This window comes from Papaver somniferum, chromosome 3 (genome assembly GCF_003573695.1).
Source record: "Papaver somniferum cultivar HN1 chromosome 3, ASM357369v1, whole genome shotgun sequence".
Taxonomy (NCBI): domain Eukaryota; kingdom Viridiplantae; phylum Streptophyta; class Magnoliopsida; order Ranunculales; family Papaveraceae; genus Papaver; species Papaver somniferum.
In genome coordinates, this window is record NC_039360.1 from 193,023,261 (window position 1) to 193,041,848 (window position 18,588).

The 18,588-nt window shown below is 38.3% G+C and overlaps 1 protein-coding gene and 1 long non-coding RNA gene across 5 annotated transcripts; both read left to right on the forward strand.

The window, feature by feature from the left end:
• Window positions 1-1,278: 1,278 nt before the first annotated feature.
• LOC113361983 lies at window positions 1,279-3,102 on the forward strand. The gene is made up of 3 exons (XR_003365473.1): window positions 1,279-1,445; window positions 1,553-1,726; window positions 2,847-3,102. It is a non-coding gene; the product is annotated as an uncharacterized LOC113361983 (long non-coding RNA).
• A 258-nt stretch (window positions 3,103-3,360) lies between these two features.
• On the forward strand, window positions 3,361-17,957 carry LOC113358320. Of its 4 annotated transcripts, none has more exons than XM_026601864.1 (4): window positions 3,361-4,107; window positions 5,113-5,240; window positions 7,904-9,559; window positions 17,595-17,957. In XM_026601864.1, the coding sequence occupies exon 3, from the start codon at window positions 8,298-8,300 to the stop codon at window positions 9,174-9,176; it is 879 nt and encodes a 292-aa protein (XP_026457649.1). In that variant the 5' UTR covers window positions 3,361-4,107; window positions 5,113-5,240; window positions 7,904-8,297; the 3' UTR covers window positions 9,177-9,559; window positions 17,595-17,957. The 4 variants fall into 4 exon arrangements, 1 of the variants encoding a protein (XP_026457649.1); XR_003364472.1 differs by lacking the exon at window positions 7,904-9,559 and adding an exon at window positions 6,138-6,263 and having other exon boundaries at window positions 3,407-4,002; XR_003364473.1 differs by lacking the exon at window positions 7,904-9,559 and having other exon boundaries at window positions 3,406-4,002.
• Window positions 17,958-18,588: the final 631 nt, after the last annotated feature.

Here is an 18,588-nt window from a genome sequence, read left to right on the forward strand (position 1 = left end):
GAATATGATTTACCTAATCAAGGATTTGAAAAGTTAGTGTGTCTGCGTATGTGTTTTTTGTAATGGTTTGATGGACTGTGATGTCCGGATATGCCTCCATACTTCTTTGCACTAGCATTTAGGTGTGTGCCTTTTCGTAATTGTTTGCTAACCTAATGAACATTCACTCTTGTTGATTTATAGGAAGATGATGTAACTGGTATACCGGTTTGAATTATTAGGGCTTCCTTTGCCAAACCTAACTTCTTTCTTACTCATTTTTCCCTTTGCAGATCAATCGATTCACCTCCTCATCTCTCTCCAAAAGATAAATCTAGGACTGTCGGTAATTCAACCTTCTCATAAACCTAATCTCATTCATTATTGGTTATTGCAAGTAGTTTCCTTCTCATCGATAAAATGAAACGTCTACGTAAAATATTCAAACTCAGTTTGTGGGTTGTACATCCAAAGAACAAAGACATGTGGGGCGCAAAAAGGAAATGGAAATCTTTTCTCTTCTTCGCAAGTCCCAGGTATGCATAATATACTGATTTCCAAATTTATTTTTATTTTTCCCTTTCATACTGTATTTTATGAACAAGGGTATTTATGTTTGTGTCATTTTGAATTTGTTTCTCTATTACCATTGGATAGATGATAGAATGAATGAACCCAGAAAAAAATCTTATATTTTCCATGGTATTCATTGTTTATGTCATTAATCCTTCAGGGTAAAAAGCTGCCATACAGTTCAATAAAAAAGCAGGCATACAATTAAAGTAATCGAGAATTTCTCTTGCAATCATAATTGACGCTCCACCTTAGGCACCTAATTTAGACTGCAAATGTATTTTTTTTAATCATTTTCTTCAATGTATTAGTCGTTTAGTAATCTTAATTGGACGACGACTGGAGGGACGAGTATCTTAGTGATGAAAAATGGTGAGTTTGTCCGTCACAATGTTTGTGCAGAGAAACTGAAATTGGTTTTCTAGGAATCACAATTTCATGAAATTAACCTCGAATTTGGGATTATCAATCAAATTGATTATAGATTTCAGTCAAACACCATTAAACAAGCAGATTGACAGTTCAAATTCTTTTAAAATAGCCATCAGATTGATTGAAATCGATAAATTTCAGTATCATTTTATTAAAAAGCAGTTTTGTTTCATCGTCGGCCTTCACTGTTGCGGCAGTAATCTAGTATATTCATTCATTAGTAGGAGAGAGAGAAACAAAATCATGTGATGACGGATTCTCATCTTTCTCTCTTTATAGATTATTTGATTTGGGTTGTTATCCAATTTTATATTTTCCGATTATATTTTACCAATTGATTTGATTTCATCACAGGATGAGTTATTTTCTTTTTAGAAGTAGAAGTGCAGAAATGGATTGACATCAAAGTTTTTACGTTCCTTTATTTAATATCTGCAACAAGTGGAGTTTTGATTTTTGGGGTATATATGTTTTCTTTATCAATATCTTATTTTTCTTCCATTGGATTCATAGGTGTGAATGTATTCTCTCCAGTTAGTTCATCTTGGCTTTGTTATTTCCATTACAGAAACTTTGGGAAGATCAATTTACGGCTTCGGTTGTGCAAATGAAACTAACTGTTACACCCGCTCATACTGTTAGAGCTTCTCCATGAGGATCCCCTAAATGCCGTTTAGAACTCTTGGCTGTTCTTGCAGAGACGAATTTGCCATCTCTCAGTGGGTCTTGCCATGTCCCCTCTGTAAGTTCTGATAGAAGGCTTACATTTTCTTTAAAACATATGACTTCCATTGCATTTAGTTGGTTCGTTTTTTATTTTTCTAACCTGCTCGCTCAATTGCATTTAGTTGGAGCTGTAGTTAGTATCTGTGTCTTTTATATAACCAGTTGAACCCAAGGCAGTTTGATGCACATATAACCGGTTGTACCCGAGACAGTTTGATGCACATATAACGCAGTTGATGCACTGGGATTGACGAAAACAATGATATATTGGGAAATCTATTACGTCCTCCTTCTTCCATGATCACAATCTTCCTTAGTATTTTGTTTGTTGGGTGTCTATTATGTTTGTTTGAAACTCTTAATTTGTGCAGACATGTAAATCGTAATTCAGATCCTCGTGTTTGATATACAATGAGGTTATGGCATGGCAGACTAACAATTTGTAACATTATAATTTGGGCAAATGTTATGAAGCTCCATCAACAAGTACTTTTGTTTCAGTTGTTTGAATCTAGTTTTTTCCTTCTCTTAGTACGAACGTATACTTTTGTTTTGGTGTTTAAATCTAGCTTTTTCCTTCTCGATCTTTAATGACTTTACACCGGTGACAAGTAAAGCTCTTTCATGCAACTTTTAATATGTGAAGTATTAGTATCAGTTCCTTGAGTTCAGGTCAAAACCATTTCATCCATGATTATTAAGTACTTAAACTATAATGGACTATCCTTGCAGATTAATTTATATGTTAGCTTTGCGTGATTATGGAGTAGCTACTATTTTGTCTCCAGTACTCTCCCTTTATAGATTTCTGATGTATTATTGCTGCTGCAAATTCAAATGCCAAATATATCTAACTAGACTTGCTATAAAGTAGGTGCAATATTAGTTTTGTCAAAAGCTATATGTTGCATATTTTTTAATAAATGTCCCTATATTCACCTCTTCATCTTTTACTCAAATCACTATGTGTGTGTATATATGTTGTTCAGATATGTAAATTTTCATTGTTAGAATATAGATTTTCTGATGCACGTCTTTATATTGGTAGATTCCTCTTTTTCCGGTGAGAGTATTTATATGTATACATATATGTTGATCAGTTATATAATTTCTCACAGTTTAAATGTTTTTTTCAGGCAGGGACGAGACCATTTTTAGGCAGTCTAGACCAGGCGAACGCGACTGAAGGGTTGGTACAAATATTGCATACGTATGTCAACTACCAAATCACTTTGAACCCTTTTAACATGAAGCTAATACAACCGACAATCATCACAACAACTTGCATCCACTACAATGGAGTTACATATGATGGCAGTATAAGCACTCAAATGCTGGTTGAGCTTTAAGATATAATGATGGGAAAAAAGCCAGGTTAAGGTCTGGATGGTTGCAGGCAATTTTGAGTTGTAAGAATGATAGGAAAAAAAGTCATTTTAGTCTTTATTTATTTTTTATAAATCTGAAATGTTAAAGTGTTTCCAGCTCGGATTGATTTTGCATATGTATGGGTTTCCTTTGGTTAAGTTGATTTGCAACTATGGATAGCACATTTAGCTATTTCAAAGACATGCGGCAATTAATTATTGGGTACCATCATCCATGTGCAATAATTATTTTATTTTTTTGATCAGTCCATGTACAATTTTTTCAGCTTTATTTTTTATGTGAAACTAAAAAAATATTAGTGAAAAATAATATATAATTTGCTCTAATAATTTTTGGATTGATCACTAGAATAATGTATAGCTAAGTTGTTGATTTAGAAAAAGTGAAGTTGTTCTATTTTTTAGAGAGCTAAGGTCAAGGCGATAAGTCGGGCGCCACTGACTTAGTCAAGCTGAATTTTTCCTTCGACTTCTTTGATCCAACCATCTGTTCTCTTCTTGATTTCTAGCACTTTTAATATATTCTTCCTATTCTAAATCTTTTCTAGCACTAGTTTAATTTGGTTTTTTAGTATTTTCATGTTATTATTTGATTGTGTTTTTTAACTTGATTTTGCAAAAACCTAATTTTGAATGGTCTAATCTGCTCTAGGGTTTCTCAATTTGTTTTCTCTGAAATCGATTATTCTGTGTTTGTCATGATTGCAATCACCTTCTGAGTTTGTTTCTTGAAGTAATTTTTCTTTCTTTATCTATCTTATCTCTTTAATTTTTTTCCCTCCTTGGTTTTTCAGATTTGGTCATGGGAAACTGAAGGAAGCAATATAGGGTCTGAGTATCTATTATCATCATGAGATTGTGGGATTAGATTTAAGAGTACATCTGATTTTATGGGTTTTTTGGGGTATGGTTTTGATTCACCCAATTAATTGGTCTCTTGACTCTTGGTTGTGTTCATCTGAAGTTGATATTTGGGAATGCTATCTTAGCATCATGAGCTCCTACTAATGTAGGGATTGGATTTATTTATTAACAACTATTATATATCTTGATTCTTATGTTTAAGTGTTAATTTGGGTTCTTTTGATTAAGTGTTGAATTGGGTTATGTTAAAGAAAATATTGAAGGTTCTCTAATTTCGAGATGGTCTACTGATTAGAACCTACATTTGTCTCTGTTTTTGTTTAGCCTAGTTGAAGAATTCTAAGAGTTGGGTATTATTACAACAAACCTCTAACCCGGTGCATACACACCGGAGACTTCTATCTACAAAGTTACATACAATATTTATAGATACAACTTACCTAGTCCTCAGGGTCGAAAAATCGTTATGGTTCTTCCTAAGTCGTATTATACTACAACCCAAATCGATGATATTCGTTGTGTTTCTTGCTTCTTCCTTCCTTGTTTTATGCTACAAAATTGCTTTTCCTTGAATCAGTCATACACCCTTTTTTCCATTGTTAAGGAATGGGGTGATGTTCATCCAATGTATAATATGCATATGCAAATAGGAAGAGAATAGATAATCGAAAGAAACTGACCTAGCTAACTGGTATAATTACCTTACCGTTGTCGCACAACAGATCAATGTAATCTAGTACTGTTTAAATTAATGTTTTTCAGTACCGTAGGTGAACCTTTGGAAGAAGTTGATTGGAAGAGCCTTAGCGTGAGGGAGATAAGTTTATAAAATCTTAGCTTACTTATGTTGTCGTTGCCGATTCGATTTACCATTGAATAAAATTCTGAAAAATAGTTTCTCCTATTTCACGGAGAGATAGAGAAAAGAGTGAAATTCAGTGCACGTTATAGTTGTAATTATCTAACATTTAACTAAGTGGGGTGTTTCTCTCTAGCAGATAAATATACACCATCGTTATTTTCTTCATCTCATGTTCGGCAATATATGCCAATGCCTTCGTTTTTCCTCAAATAAGTTATGTTATTTTGGTTTTAAATCTCGAAAAATATGCTAGTGCTATCTAAGATACCCTCATTTGTATTTTTGTAGTTATTCAAAAGTGACCTTTGGTATAATGGTTGCAACTCTTTGGTTGGATGAGTTGGCAAAGTCTGGTGGTTACATGGATTGATCTGCTGGCATGGCTCAACCACAAAATTGGGTGATGCTCTTTGAATGTAAGTTTTTCTGCCTTTTTTTCCCCCTTCTTAGAACAAAACATATGGTGTTTCACCACTTTGATCATCATCTGGTTTTCCTAGAAATTTAAAAAGAAAAAAAATACCCTCATTAGCATATTTGTAGTTATTCAAAATGACCTTCGATTTTAAACACCCGACAATTTTGAGCAATGCTAATCTTGCTACTCATCGCTCAATCACAAACTAACATGTAAATTTCTATACATTGAACTTGCTGGAGGGTCAATGAATTCTTTGGATTAATGACCTTTCCATCTTTTCTTCAGTAACATGACCAAATTAAATTTGTTCTAATAGTAGTCATCCCTCGGACAATTTCTCTACTACTTTCGTAACCCATCGTCTTCATCCTAACCAACTGTGGTTCCAAGGGGCATCTTAAGCTTCACAATAGTATCACCAACAGAGAGTGTTTTCAATGGTTTTTAATAGATATGCCATCTGCTACATTGACGTTTACGACATGAGAGTTCACCTCAAGATCCTACCAAAATAAAAAGCATTGTATTGGTCTTTAGCAAACAAATGATAGTCTGCAGTCAAAAACACTAAAATGCTTGAACAAATAAAGACAGAAAAGATACATTAGGTTTTGAGAAATAACATGGTAACTCCAAAATACACTATGCACAAATCAAAAGTTAATCTTGATTTTTTATACTGTTGTAGAAGGCATATAGATATGTTAGTCCAAAATCACCAGGGTAAATCTATGCCAGTCTTCCACTGCTTCTTTAAACATGATAACTCCTACGTACGGACGTTGTATATTATGTCGCAGCCAAAACAAAATAGAAATTGGCAACTTTCTTCGAAAAAGAGAATTGGGAAGAAAAGTAACAAAGCGTCAGTGTGTGGTTAATTGTTTTGCAGGTCCGTTTACAGAAAATTTGAGAAAATCCAAGACTATCAAGTTCTTGGGCAGGTTCATCCTCTGCAAATCCATGTCGGAAACAGGAGAAAAAGCCATCTTACCATTCCTTTTCTCTGAACCTTTTGGTATGCGAACACAAATCATCGCTCAGTACACATTTCTCCAAAAGTAAATTAGTGATAATCAGAAATAAGTAACAAAGACGTGCAGATCTTTAATTTTTCCCAAAGCTAATACTTGTTCTGTTAAAAATTTCAAACGCTTAAATACCTGGTGATTCATCAAAAATGAAATCTAATTAAAATCTATTTTCATTGTCCTCCAAAATAAAGCAACCCTTATTCGTTGAGAAGATCAATATCGTTAAAAAAATTACTAAATGTTTTGCAAGCAAAAAGAGATTACCTGCGGGAATCTGAGAGATACTCAGTGTCCGTTTGATATAGCGACCTATCCCATCTTATGATAATGGCATAAGCCAAAATGCAAGAGAAGTTAAAAAGGAGATTGTGTCACATTCCAAAATTCTGACTCACCCAAATACCAAATGTCACTGCTTCTCTTGGTGCTTAACTAATTTATAGTGTTTGAATCGTTGCCTTTAGATTTCAATGTGTTCTTTCATTAGTATCTCTTGGTCAACAGTTGCTTAACGTAAAGGTTTCTAATCACATTAATCACATAGGGATAATGTCTAGAAGGCGTTGGCTCCTTATAAATAACGACTGTTCATCCCTGCTTTTATACGTTTTTGTTGGTCAACAGTTGTGTGCCTGGCAACGACGTTTTCAAAATGACCTTTGGTATAATGGTTACAACTCTTTGGTTGGATGAGTTGGCAAAGTCTGGTAGTGACATGGATTGATATGTTGACATGGCTCAACCACAAATTAGATTGATTATAGACATGACATGTGGCACTTTGGGGTCTCTTATTATAAAGAAAGATTCATTGGTTCTAATTTGAGAGCTATTGATACTATATTTATTTTGTTCCTTGTAAAGATTTAGATGGATTTGTTAATCAACAATTTTTTGGTATTTTGAGTTCTAATTGTTTGTACCCTATCCAAATAGCATACGTACATGTCGCACGAGGCTTATAATGGAAGCTTAAATCCGGTTTATCAGGAAAACCGGTGGATTTGTTTTGGAAACCCACAAAGTTTATTGTAGAAACCTGGATTTGGTTTATTATGGAAACCGGAGGGTTTACAGTAGAAACCCACCTGGCTTAATATGGAAGCCCAAATCAGTTTATGGTAGAAACCCTCTTGGTTTACGGTAGAAACCCACCTGGCTTAATATGGAAGCCCAAATCGGTTTATGGTAGAAACCCTCGTGGCTTATTATTGAAGCCCAAAGGTCCATGGGTAAAAGATCTTAATAAAGAGGTTAAGATTTTTATGGAATAATTATTATAATTATTCCATAAAAATAATTATTCAATATTATTTAAGATTAAATCCTGACGGAAGTAGGATAATTATCTTAAGTAGTAATAATTATTATTCAAGATAATAATTATTTAGGATAAATGCGGATTATGATAAATATTAGGGTTTATCATGAATCTGGTTGTTATTTGGGATTTATACAGATGAGGGAAGTTATTTGGATAACTATCAAAACCCTAAAGCTACATCTATTCTCTGCCTATATATAGATGCTAAATCTCAACACAAAAAGTACATAATTCTATTCTTTTCACACAGTACACTTGCATAGAACATCCGCTGATTTTAGCATCGGAGTGTTTTTGCAGGTACCCCCACCTCTTTGATCAATTCTTTGGAGATTCTTCATCAACGGTAGCGATTGGATCAACTTTCCCGCATCTCGAAGATTGTTGGAGTGATTATTTTTGCACCAACATATTTTGGCGCCGACTAAGGGGATCTACGAAGAAAAGATCGTGCTCCCCAATTTATAAAAGCTGTTCTCAAACGATTTTCGAAACTAAGGTTTCAAAATCATTGTGATCAAAAGGTTAGAGAAGGTTTCACAACGTACCAGAAAGTTGCAGAAGCTTCAGAACACTTTCAGAAAGTTGCTGAAAGATTCAGTACTTTTTCAGAAGGTTGTGGGAAGATCCAAAAAAGTCGCAGAAGGTTCTGCCAAAGTTGTAAAAAGAATAGTTTGAAAGAAAAGAGAGACGAATGGAGGCATCAGGAGCAGATCGACCTGAGATGGATGTAGATGTACCCACTGGGAATCAATCGAATCAACAAGCAAATACTCGAACTTTGAGAAACGCTGTTTTTCAAGGCGTTGACGAAAGGGATGGGAGATCGACGTCGGTGTCATCATCAACATCAGCTTCTCGTTCTCGTTCTGAGAGGACTATTCCAAGGGTGAATTACGTTTTGATAAATAGATCACCACCTCCTACCGCTAGCAGAAAAGTCCGTCATCAAGGGGAATCTTCAGGTCAGCACCCGAGTAACCAAGCCCGTCGTGAAGAAGATATTGCTAGCAGAGGTGTGCAGGATCGAGTTAGCAATCTACTTGTTGGTCAAGCCAACGCCATACCCGCTGTGCAAACTGATATCCCACCTACTGTTCAGACCAATCTCCAATCGGTTACTCAAGTTAACAACCCTCAAGCCATGCAAATGAACGCTCCACCTGCTGCTCAGCACACACAGGTGACACCTATCGATTTAACAGTTCGTGAGCGGCTGCAAGAATTGGAAAGAGAGAACAAACGTCTCAAGGTAGCTTTAGAGAAGAGAAAGGAGGTCGAAGAAGCTGTTATTCCTCGTTCCGGCGGCGAGAGATCATACCATCACCGAGATCCTGACAGTCCGTGCAGATGGAATGATCATCGCCGGCGTAGCCGAAGCAACAAAAGAAGAGAGGATAACGGCAGGGATGTTTACCAGAGCCGTAATCATCATAACGACATCTATTATGATCGTTACATCACCAATAATGATCACTACTATGCAGCTGAGAGGGGTAGGCATGACGATACAAGTCGAGTGAAGCATAGGCAGAGGATGGATCACAAAAGATCGTCACTCAAAGAGGACTAGGCATAAAAAGGAGCGTTCAAAGAAGAGGACGAACCCTGTTAGGAATGAACGAATTCACAGGGGAATCGAAGGTGACTCGGAGGAAGACGAAGTGCTCAACAAAAAGAAGCTTAGCGCCATGATTGACGAGTTGTTAACGCAGAAGCAATCCAAAGATGAAGAACAACAAATCTTTTCCATGAAGAAGTCAATGGGCTCCCCATTTGTTGGGAAGATAAGACGATCCCGTCCATCCTCAAACTTCAGTCAACCTCAGTTCAAAGACTTTTTATACGGCAAAAGTGGAAATCCGGTGGAGCATGTCCAGCGTTTCCAAGCCTCGATGGGTTTGTGGGGATACAACGACGAGCTACTGTGCAGAACATTCCCAACACCTTTGACGGGTAAGGCTCTAACTTGGTTCTTTCATTTAGAGTCTAATTCCATCAAGATTTTTGGAATGTTATCGGACGCGTTCTTCGAGCAGTACAAGATCAACCTCGGAAGCAAGAAGGGAAGCAATCATCTATTCCTCCTGCATAGGGAACCTGGAGAAAGTCTAAGTGATTTTAATATTAGGTTTCGTCAAGAAGTAAGTGAAGTTGGGAAAGTTGATAAGAGTTTCGTGATAGAAGCATACAAAAATGCAATGGACTATGATGAGTTTGGAATTTACAATTCATTAACAGTCCAGCCAGTTGGAAGCCTCAGAGAGCTGTATGACAGGTCTGATAGGTATGCTAAGGCAGAAAAGGAGAAGAAAGCAAAGTTGTCGCGGGCATCAAAAAAGACAATGGTCGAGGGGCTGGTAAAACCGAAACAACAATTTGAGGATAGTGCCAAAAGCAAGAGCCATGAGGGTACTGCAAGGAAGGTAAGAGGCGGAGAAAATTCTTATAAGCCTCAAGAAAAGCAAAAAGTAAAGTTTCCCAAGTTGAATATTGGACTTGGAGAACTTTTTAAGAAGATTAAAGACTCGTTGCCCATTCCTGAGACACTACCAGTGAAAACAAGGGATAAGAGAGATAAGAATAAATATTATGCTTATCACAAAGATCATGGGAACAATACAGATACTTGTTGTGCTCTCTCAGCAGAAGTCCAAAGGATGATTGAAGAGGGAAAACTGCAGCAATACGTGAAGAAGAATCCAACACAGGTTAGCACACTGGTCAACACTCTAGATTTACGAGAGATTAGAGTGAGCCACGCAAGAGTCAATTCAACTTCGAGAAAGGCTCTGGATAATGCCACACGATTGAAGTTGCGTCATATTAATGATTGGCGAATATTGAATAAGGTCGACTATGCCAGTCTAATTGGTACAGAGACTTTGGAAGAAGGAAAGACTGAGATATGTTTTTCGAACGCTGATCTTGCTGGAGTGTATTAACCACATAATGATGCAATCGTGATTCTAGCTCTCATTGGAATGTACAAGGTACGTCGAGTTCTGGTCGATACTGGAAGTTCAATTAGCGTCATATTCTCGGGAGCGTACTCTTCAATGAGTTTGAGCGAGAGCCAAGTTAAAGCAGATGAAAACCCTATCATCAGATTTAGTGGGGAGACGATGACAGCAATGGGAAAAGTTAATTTACCTACGATGGTGGGAGGAAGGACGGTTATGTAGTATTTCTCATTGTTAGATTGTCGTGCACCCTATAATGCTATCTTAGGACGTGATTGGATTCATGCAATGGAGGCGGTAACTTTCACTTTCCACCAGTGTTTGAAATTCATTACCCCAGCAGGAGTGATGAAAGTCAGAAGCGACCAAGTGGCATCTCACAAATGTCACGAAAGCGCAATGGAGGAGTATAGAAAGTCTGAGCTAAAGGGTTCAGAAATACTCCAGGTTGAAAAGAAATTATAGCAATCACAGTGCTTCCCGACCTCTTATCAAGGAAGAGGAAAGGAAGGTCCGCTAACTATTGAGGAGTTGGTGGAAGTACAAATTGGGGATCAAAAAGAGCAAACATCGTTTATCGGAGCTGAACTACCGTTAGGCGAAAGTGAAAGCTTGATCACCCTGTTGAAGAATAATAAATATGTCTTCGCTTGGAGTCTCAGGGACATGCCAGGTATTGATCCTGACATCGCATGCCATCGATTGAATATCAGCGAAGGATTTAAACCAGTGAGGCAAAAGCCGCGAAAGATGGCCCCGAAACGGAAGGCAAAGGTTGCTGAGGCGATTGACAGGATGCTAGAAGCAAGAATAATAAGACCTGTCAAATATCCAAAGTGGTTGGAAAATATTGTAGCAGTTCCGAAGAAGAACGGGAAAATTCGGGTATGTATTGATTTTACAAATTTAAATAAAGCATGCCCAAGTGATCCATACCCAATTCCCAGGATTGTTGAATTAGTAGACGCCACTTCGGGGTTCGGAAGGTTGTCATTCATGGATGGTTTCTGTGGCTATAATCAAATTCCATTGTATGAGGGAGATCAAGAACATACGACGTTCATAACAGACAAAGGGATATATTGTTACCTTGTCATGCCATTTGGTTTGAATAACGCAGGAGCAACTTATCAGCGTCTTGTGGATGAAATGTTCACGGATATGATTGGGAAAACCATGGAGGTCTACATCGATGACATGGTGGTCAAATCCAAAAAGAAGGAATCTCACCTTATGGATTTGAAAAGAACTTTCGATCGACTCCGGCAATTTGGAATGAAGTTGAATCCAGCAAAATGTTCCTTTGGACTCACATCTGGGAAGTTTCTTGGGTATATGATGACGCAGAGAGGAATTGAAGTCAATCCAGAACAAATTAGAGCAATCTTGGAGATGCCATCGCCAAGAAATAAAAAGGAAATACAAAGGATTACTGGGAGGTTGGCTGCGTTGAATAGATTTATTTCTCGGGCTTCACACAAATGTAAGTCCTTTTTCCTAGCCTTAAAGAAGGCTGAAAAATTTGGTTGGAATGAGGAGTGTGAGCATGCGTTTAACGAAATTAAGCGGTACTTAATCTCACCACCAGTCCTCACAAGCCCTAAGACTGGCCAGACGGTCTACATTTATTTGGGTGCAAGTGATTATGCTGTTAGTGCAGTATTGTTTGTTCGAGAACCGGAGGAGAGGCCAGTCTATTTCCTTAGCAAATCACTAACGGACGCTGAGATAAGCTACTCAAAAATAGAGAAAATGGCATTAGCTCTTATGCATGCAGCAAGGCGTTTGAAACCATATTTCGAGGGTCGACGACTCGTCGTGTATACTGAGTACCCCTTAAAGAAAGTGTTAGGAAGGACCGATGATTCTAGCAGGCTGGCTACATGGGCTATTTACCTTGGCGCATATACCATCGATTACGAACCTAGGACGGTAGAGAAGGGGCATGCAATAGCGTCGTTAATGGCAGATTTCCCAGTAGATGATATTGCTGTTTCTGAGTCCGTTCTTGAGGAGGAGATCATGCACGATACGGAAAACACATTACCTATCCCGTTGCCATAGGAGAATGTGTACGTCAGCAGAAAAACTTCAAAAGGAGTGGACGTACAAACAGGTAACAACAACTCGATAATGGTACCTGAGTGTAGTAACGGGATATGGAAGATCTACACGGACGGATCTGCAAATACTGACGGAGCAGGTGTGGGGTGTGTACTGGTTTCCCCCGAAGGATTACGGATCGAAAAAGCTATCCGTTTGGGGTTTACGGCTTCAAACAACCAAGAAGAATATGAAGTTGTAATTTCAGGCTTGAAGACTGCTCTCCACTTGGGGGCGCGGAAGGTTAAGCTGACGACCGATTCAAGACTAGTAGCCAACCATTACACGGGCGCATACAAGGCCAGGAACGAAAGGTTAGCATCGTACTTGGAATATATTCATGAATTAGCAAAGGAATTTGAGGTTTTAGATATCGAACAAAAGCCAAGGCTTGAAAATAGGCATGCAAACGCCTTAGCTTATTTGTCGGCAGCTGTTGTGTCAGACACAACACAGAATATTGTAGTCGATTTATAAGAGTTTCCCAGCATTCACAACGCCATCGACGCTGAGCGTAAAGTATATACTGGTGGGAATGGTTCAACTTCATCTGAAACTCAGAATGATCCTATGGATATAGACGAGGATGACAATGCCCAACCTGAGGATTGGAGACAGCCTTACGTTCGATACTTACTAACGCAAGAGCTGCCACGTGATAAGAATCTGGCCGGGAAAATAACAAAGACTGCTTGGAGATACGCTCTTATTGAAGGAGAGCTTTACAAGAAGCCAGTATCAATGGAACCATACCTGCGATGTGTAACCCGAGAGATGGGGAAACAATTATTAGCAGAAGCGCATGAAGGTTGTTGCGGGAACCATTATGGGGGAAGAAGTTTGGCGCACCGGTTGCTATCTCAAGAATATTTTTGGCCCTATATGCAAAATGACGCAAAGGAATACACTAAGAAGTGCATGGCATGTCAATTGCATGGACCTCTAATTAAGAGACCTGCAAACGAACTACACCCAGTTTTGAGCCCATAGCCGTTCAGCAAATGAGGTTTGGATATTATAGGCCCATTCCCTACGACACCTGGGGGCGTCAAATATTTGTTAGTAGCAACTGATTATTTCACAAAGTGGGTGGAAGCAGTGGCGCTAGTAAGAACGAAAGCCGTTCATGTTCGCAAATTCATATGGGAGCATATCATTTGTAGGTTCGGCGTGCCAGCGATGATAATCTCTGATAATGGAAAGCAGTTTGATTGTGATACGATCAAATCATTGTGTGAAGGTTTGCACATTAAGCATAATTTCTCGACTCCATATTATGTCCAAAGCAATGGACAGGCTGAGGAAACTAATAGGGTTATCCTAGAAAACTTGAAGAAGACCTTGGATAAGTCTAAGGGAAGGTGGACGGAGTTCTTGCATGGGGTTCTGTGGGCATACAGAACAACACCAAGACGGTCGACTGGATTCGCTCCGTTTACGCTGGCATATGGAACAGAAGCTGTGTTGCCTGTAGAGTTACTGGTTCCAACCACCAAGACTCTAGCAGAGCGGTCGGGTCTAAACTCAGAAATTCTTTCAAAAGACAAGGAGATGTTGGAAGAGGTTAGGGATGAAGCTTCGAGAAGACTGGCAATATACCAGCAATCTATGAAGCAACAGTACAACAAAAAGGTACGAGAACAGACTTTTCTTCCTGGAGAGCAAGTTTTGAGAAGGACAAGACCTAAGTCGTTAGATGGAGGCAGTGGTAAGCTAGGAGAGAATTTGGAAGGACCCTTCTTAGTTGATAGACCTGCTAGTGGTGGGGCTTATTGGTTAAGTAATATGAATGGGAGGGAAGAGCCCAAGCCATGGAATTCCTTCAACCTAAAGAAATATTTTCATTAAAGAAGATTTAATTTCGTATTAATGTAGATCATATTTCTTTAATAAACTCTTTTCTACAATTAAAGTGTATTTTTCAAGAGTTGAAGTAAACTATGACCAATGCGCCAAGACTTTCAAGCATAGATACTTCAGGATACGAGCAAGATTGTCGGGACACCAATATTCAAACAAGGTGACTGCTAATCGACAATTCCAATATCAAAGTGTCAAATGCCGAAATAATGGATAAGTGACAAAGTGGAATTCTTCAATCAAAGTGGGAGTTAGAGAAGGTAAGCATCCATTCCATCGAGGAAGAAAAAAAAACAAATTAAAAGTGACGACTGGTCACTAAGTCCTTATGAAAATAATAAAGTGCTCATTGGCGCACATCTACGGAAAGGGAAATAAACAAAGCTAATGAGGAGCAAAATAATGAAGCATCAAACTGGGTGCCTAAGTTCCTATGCTAGCCTAAGAAGAATGACAGAAAAGTTTCTGAAAAGCGCAGACAACTACTTTTCACGGTATTACTCCTCTTCTTCCGGGTCGTAGAGCTTATCATCAACACCATCAACGACTTTTTCAGCATTAGAAAGAGCAGCATCATAACCTCCAAGTCCTTTAACTTTAAAGTTGGCACGATCGCGTTGCTTACGCATCAACTTCAAAGCATTGTCAGCCTCACGACCTTTTGCATGGAGGTTCTCGAGATGGCGCTTCAATCTATCATTCTCGCGCTCGAGATGGTGCAAGGCAAGTGCATGAGCCTTTTGTTTCTTGACTAAGGCCTCGTAATTGAGCTCACCAACCTTTCGAACAAGCGAAAGACCCTGCAAGGAGATAGGTTAAATATTGCAGAAGAGTTCAGAGTTTAACAAGGAAACAAGACATATAAATTGAATAGTAAAACACATACGACAAAATGAAATTCTGTTGCACGGTCAAGAGCTTGGTCTACGTCAGTCATCTGATCGTAGCAATGACGATCTACCGGCATCATACCGGAGAGCATAATGTCGCGAGATACAGTTGGGTTCTGAATGGCAGAATCGCCAATAGTCATCGCGGAGCCTGTCGACCTGTACAAGCCCGGACGGAAAGGATCGTCTTCGAATGGCAGACGAGGTTGTGCTGGTGGTTTTGAGGGAGGCGTATCAGGGTTATACTCGGACGACGAACAAGGATCGTTGGCTCGATTGATACTTCCAAGCTCGTCGTCACTTATAGCCACTAAGAAAGGTATTTTGCTTCCCACATCTCCAGTACCAGCGTCTGCATTAGGAATAAAAACTTTGTCCGCCTTGGTAGCTCCGTGGAAGTTGAGAGGCCAATCCCTGACAGCTGACGGGTGTTTGGTGGCGCATCTTTTGCTTCCATCTCTTTGAGCTCTAGTTTTCGAAGAATAGGAACGACGTCTGTCGAATTCCCTTGGTGGTTGGTAGATCGTTTAGGAGAAGTCATACTACGGGTATTCAGTGGACCAGACGCTGGTTCTTTAGAAGACTGTTAGTGCTGCAATAGAGACGGAAGAATCAAGAGATGATCAGTTAATAATCTTCGACACGGAAGACATTAAAAAAGGAAGAAGCAATCAAATAGGGGGTTAGTTGGCTTATCGGTGTACCATGCAGTGCAGAACAAAGCAAGAGAAATTAAGCTGGCTCTGCAAGTTCGAAAGCTAATATGCCCGAACAAAAAAAAAAGGAAGAACAAAGCCGCAGTTACCCAAGGGAGCCAGCAAGGGAAGAAAGATAGCTGCAGATGTGATTTTACGATGACTATTCACCCATATTTATACAGGAAGGTAAAGGTGGACGATTGAAGTTTCAAAAGAAATCAAACTTTTGGTTTGAACGGAGACTTGATTCCTGCCGGCTATAGGCATGCGGTGTAGGTATATCATAGACAGATTTTTCTTTGTTATACAAGCTAAGAATTTAAAGGGAGACGAGCTCCCTTAGAATTCTAAGGGCATTCAAATTCACTAGTTCTATATGGAGTCATATTCCTCATGGAAACAATAGCTGTTGATGGAATACGCGGCAACCAAAGGCACTAACTTCATCTGAAAGACTGGAAACTTACCGGAGAAGTGGCGAGAAGTGAAACCTGGAGAATACGTTTCTCTTTGAGGTGAAACATGTGGGATTAAGTCATAAGTATTGAGGTTATAAAGTTCCAAGGGACTATTGGAAGCCCATAACCATGTTGGGTTTGAGGTTTAGCAAGGACGTACCCATACTTGACAAACTGCATGTTTAGGAAGACGAATTTCAGGTACATATCACATTTTTCTAAGAATAATAAGATAACATTCGTCGGTTTCTCGCAGGAAAGTTCATTCCTGATTTGCACTACAAGGATTCATGGTATGACTTTAATATTCTTAAATCTTCCAACAAGTCGAGAGTTAAGAGGGGGCGATGTTTGTACCCTATCCAAATAACATACGTACATGTCGCACGAGGCTTATAATGGAAGCTTAAATCCGGTTTATTGTGGAAACCGGTCGGTTTATCAGGGAAACCGGTGTGTTTATTATGGAAACCAGAAGGTTTACGGTAGAAACCCACCTGGCTTAATATGGAAGCCCAAATCGGTTTATGGTAGAAACCCTCTTGGTTTACAGTAGAAACCCACCTGGCTTAATATGGAAGCCCAAGTCGGTTTATGGTATAAACCCTCTTGGCTTATTGTTGAAGCCCAAAGGTCCATGGGTAAAAGATCTTAATAAAGAGGTTAAGATTTTTATGGAATAATTATTATAGATAATTATTAAATATTATTTAAGATAAATCCTGATGGAAGGAGGATAATTATCTTAAGTAGTAATAATTATTATTCAAGATAATAATTATTTAGGATAAATGTGGATTATGATAAATATTAGGGTTTATCATGAATCTGGTTGTTATTTGAGATTTATACAGATGAAGGAAGTTATTTGGATAATTATCAAAACCCTAAAGCTACATATATTCTCTGCCTATATATAAAGGCTAAATCTCAACACAAAAGGTACAAAATTCTATTCTTTTCACACAATACACTTGCATAGAACATCCGCTGATTTTAGCATCTGAGTGTTTTTGCAGGTACCCCACCTCTTTGATCAATTCTTTGGAGATTCTTCATCAACGGTAGCGATTGGATCAACTTTCCCGCATCTTGAAGATTGTTGGAGTGATTATTTTTGCACCAACACTAATATCTTATAATTTAGTGGAACTTCCTCAGATGTTTTTCTACACTTGGCATTCTTTTCTGGTAAGCCCGGGGAGTCCTAGTCTATAACCGATGAAATGTTTGTCTGTTGAGTGTGGTTTAATGCCTTGTCAGTTTTATCAGTTTGAGTATGTAGTTGGATTTATTCTTGGTTTAAGAGAAAATCTTGTTTATAGTCTCATCAGTTATTCTTTGTAGCTGCTACTTCAGTTATTATATTTCTTTTATGTGATAGTGCCTCAATTCTATTTGAGTTCTTTCTTTCTTCATACTTCTTCTTGATGTTTTACTATGGATTTTTCTGCTGAGCATGTGAGAGTTCTAGACTTATATGAAGTTGTTGAAGAATTTCCATTTAGGCTTGCTGGGTTGCTATGTGATGATTATAGGAACTATCATAAAACCTCTGTTAAACATCATTTGAATAGGATTTGGACTATCCCCTCAACTGATTTCAAACTAGACAAACCTTATATTCAAAGAATGGTAGATAATCTTAATATCTTTGTGATTATGTTCAAGAAAAAGGTGAATTTAGACTTATCAGTTGCAGCTAGACCTTCTATGCTTTTTGGTCAGTTATTTGTTATTCAGCCATTGGGTAATTTGGAATCTGTGTTTGATTTAGTGTGGGATAAAACCTTAATGCCTGTACAGATCACCATTCCTCATGTGCTTATTAATAAAGGAAAAGCTAGAGAGATTCTTGAGCACTTAGGGAGAGTTGTAGCAGTTGAGTCTCAGATGGGTAATTTTTATGAAGCTAAAGTCATGCTGCCTTTGAAATCTCCCATGACCAAGAAAGTTGTCTTCAACACATCTGGAAAAACTTTTGTTATGACTGCCTTTCATCCTATGCTACCA

Bases quoted from the DNA above. Each gene is read 5' to 3' on its own strand.
- LOC113358320 (XM_026601864.1), top strand. From the start codon at position 8,298: ATGGAGGCATCAGGAGCAGATCGACCTGAGATGGATGTAGATGTACCC.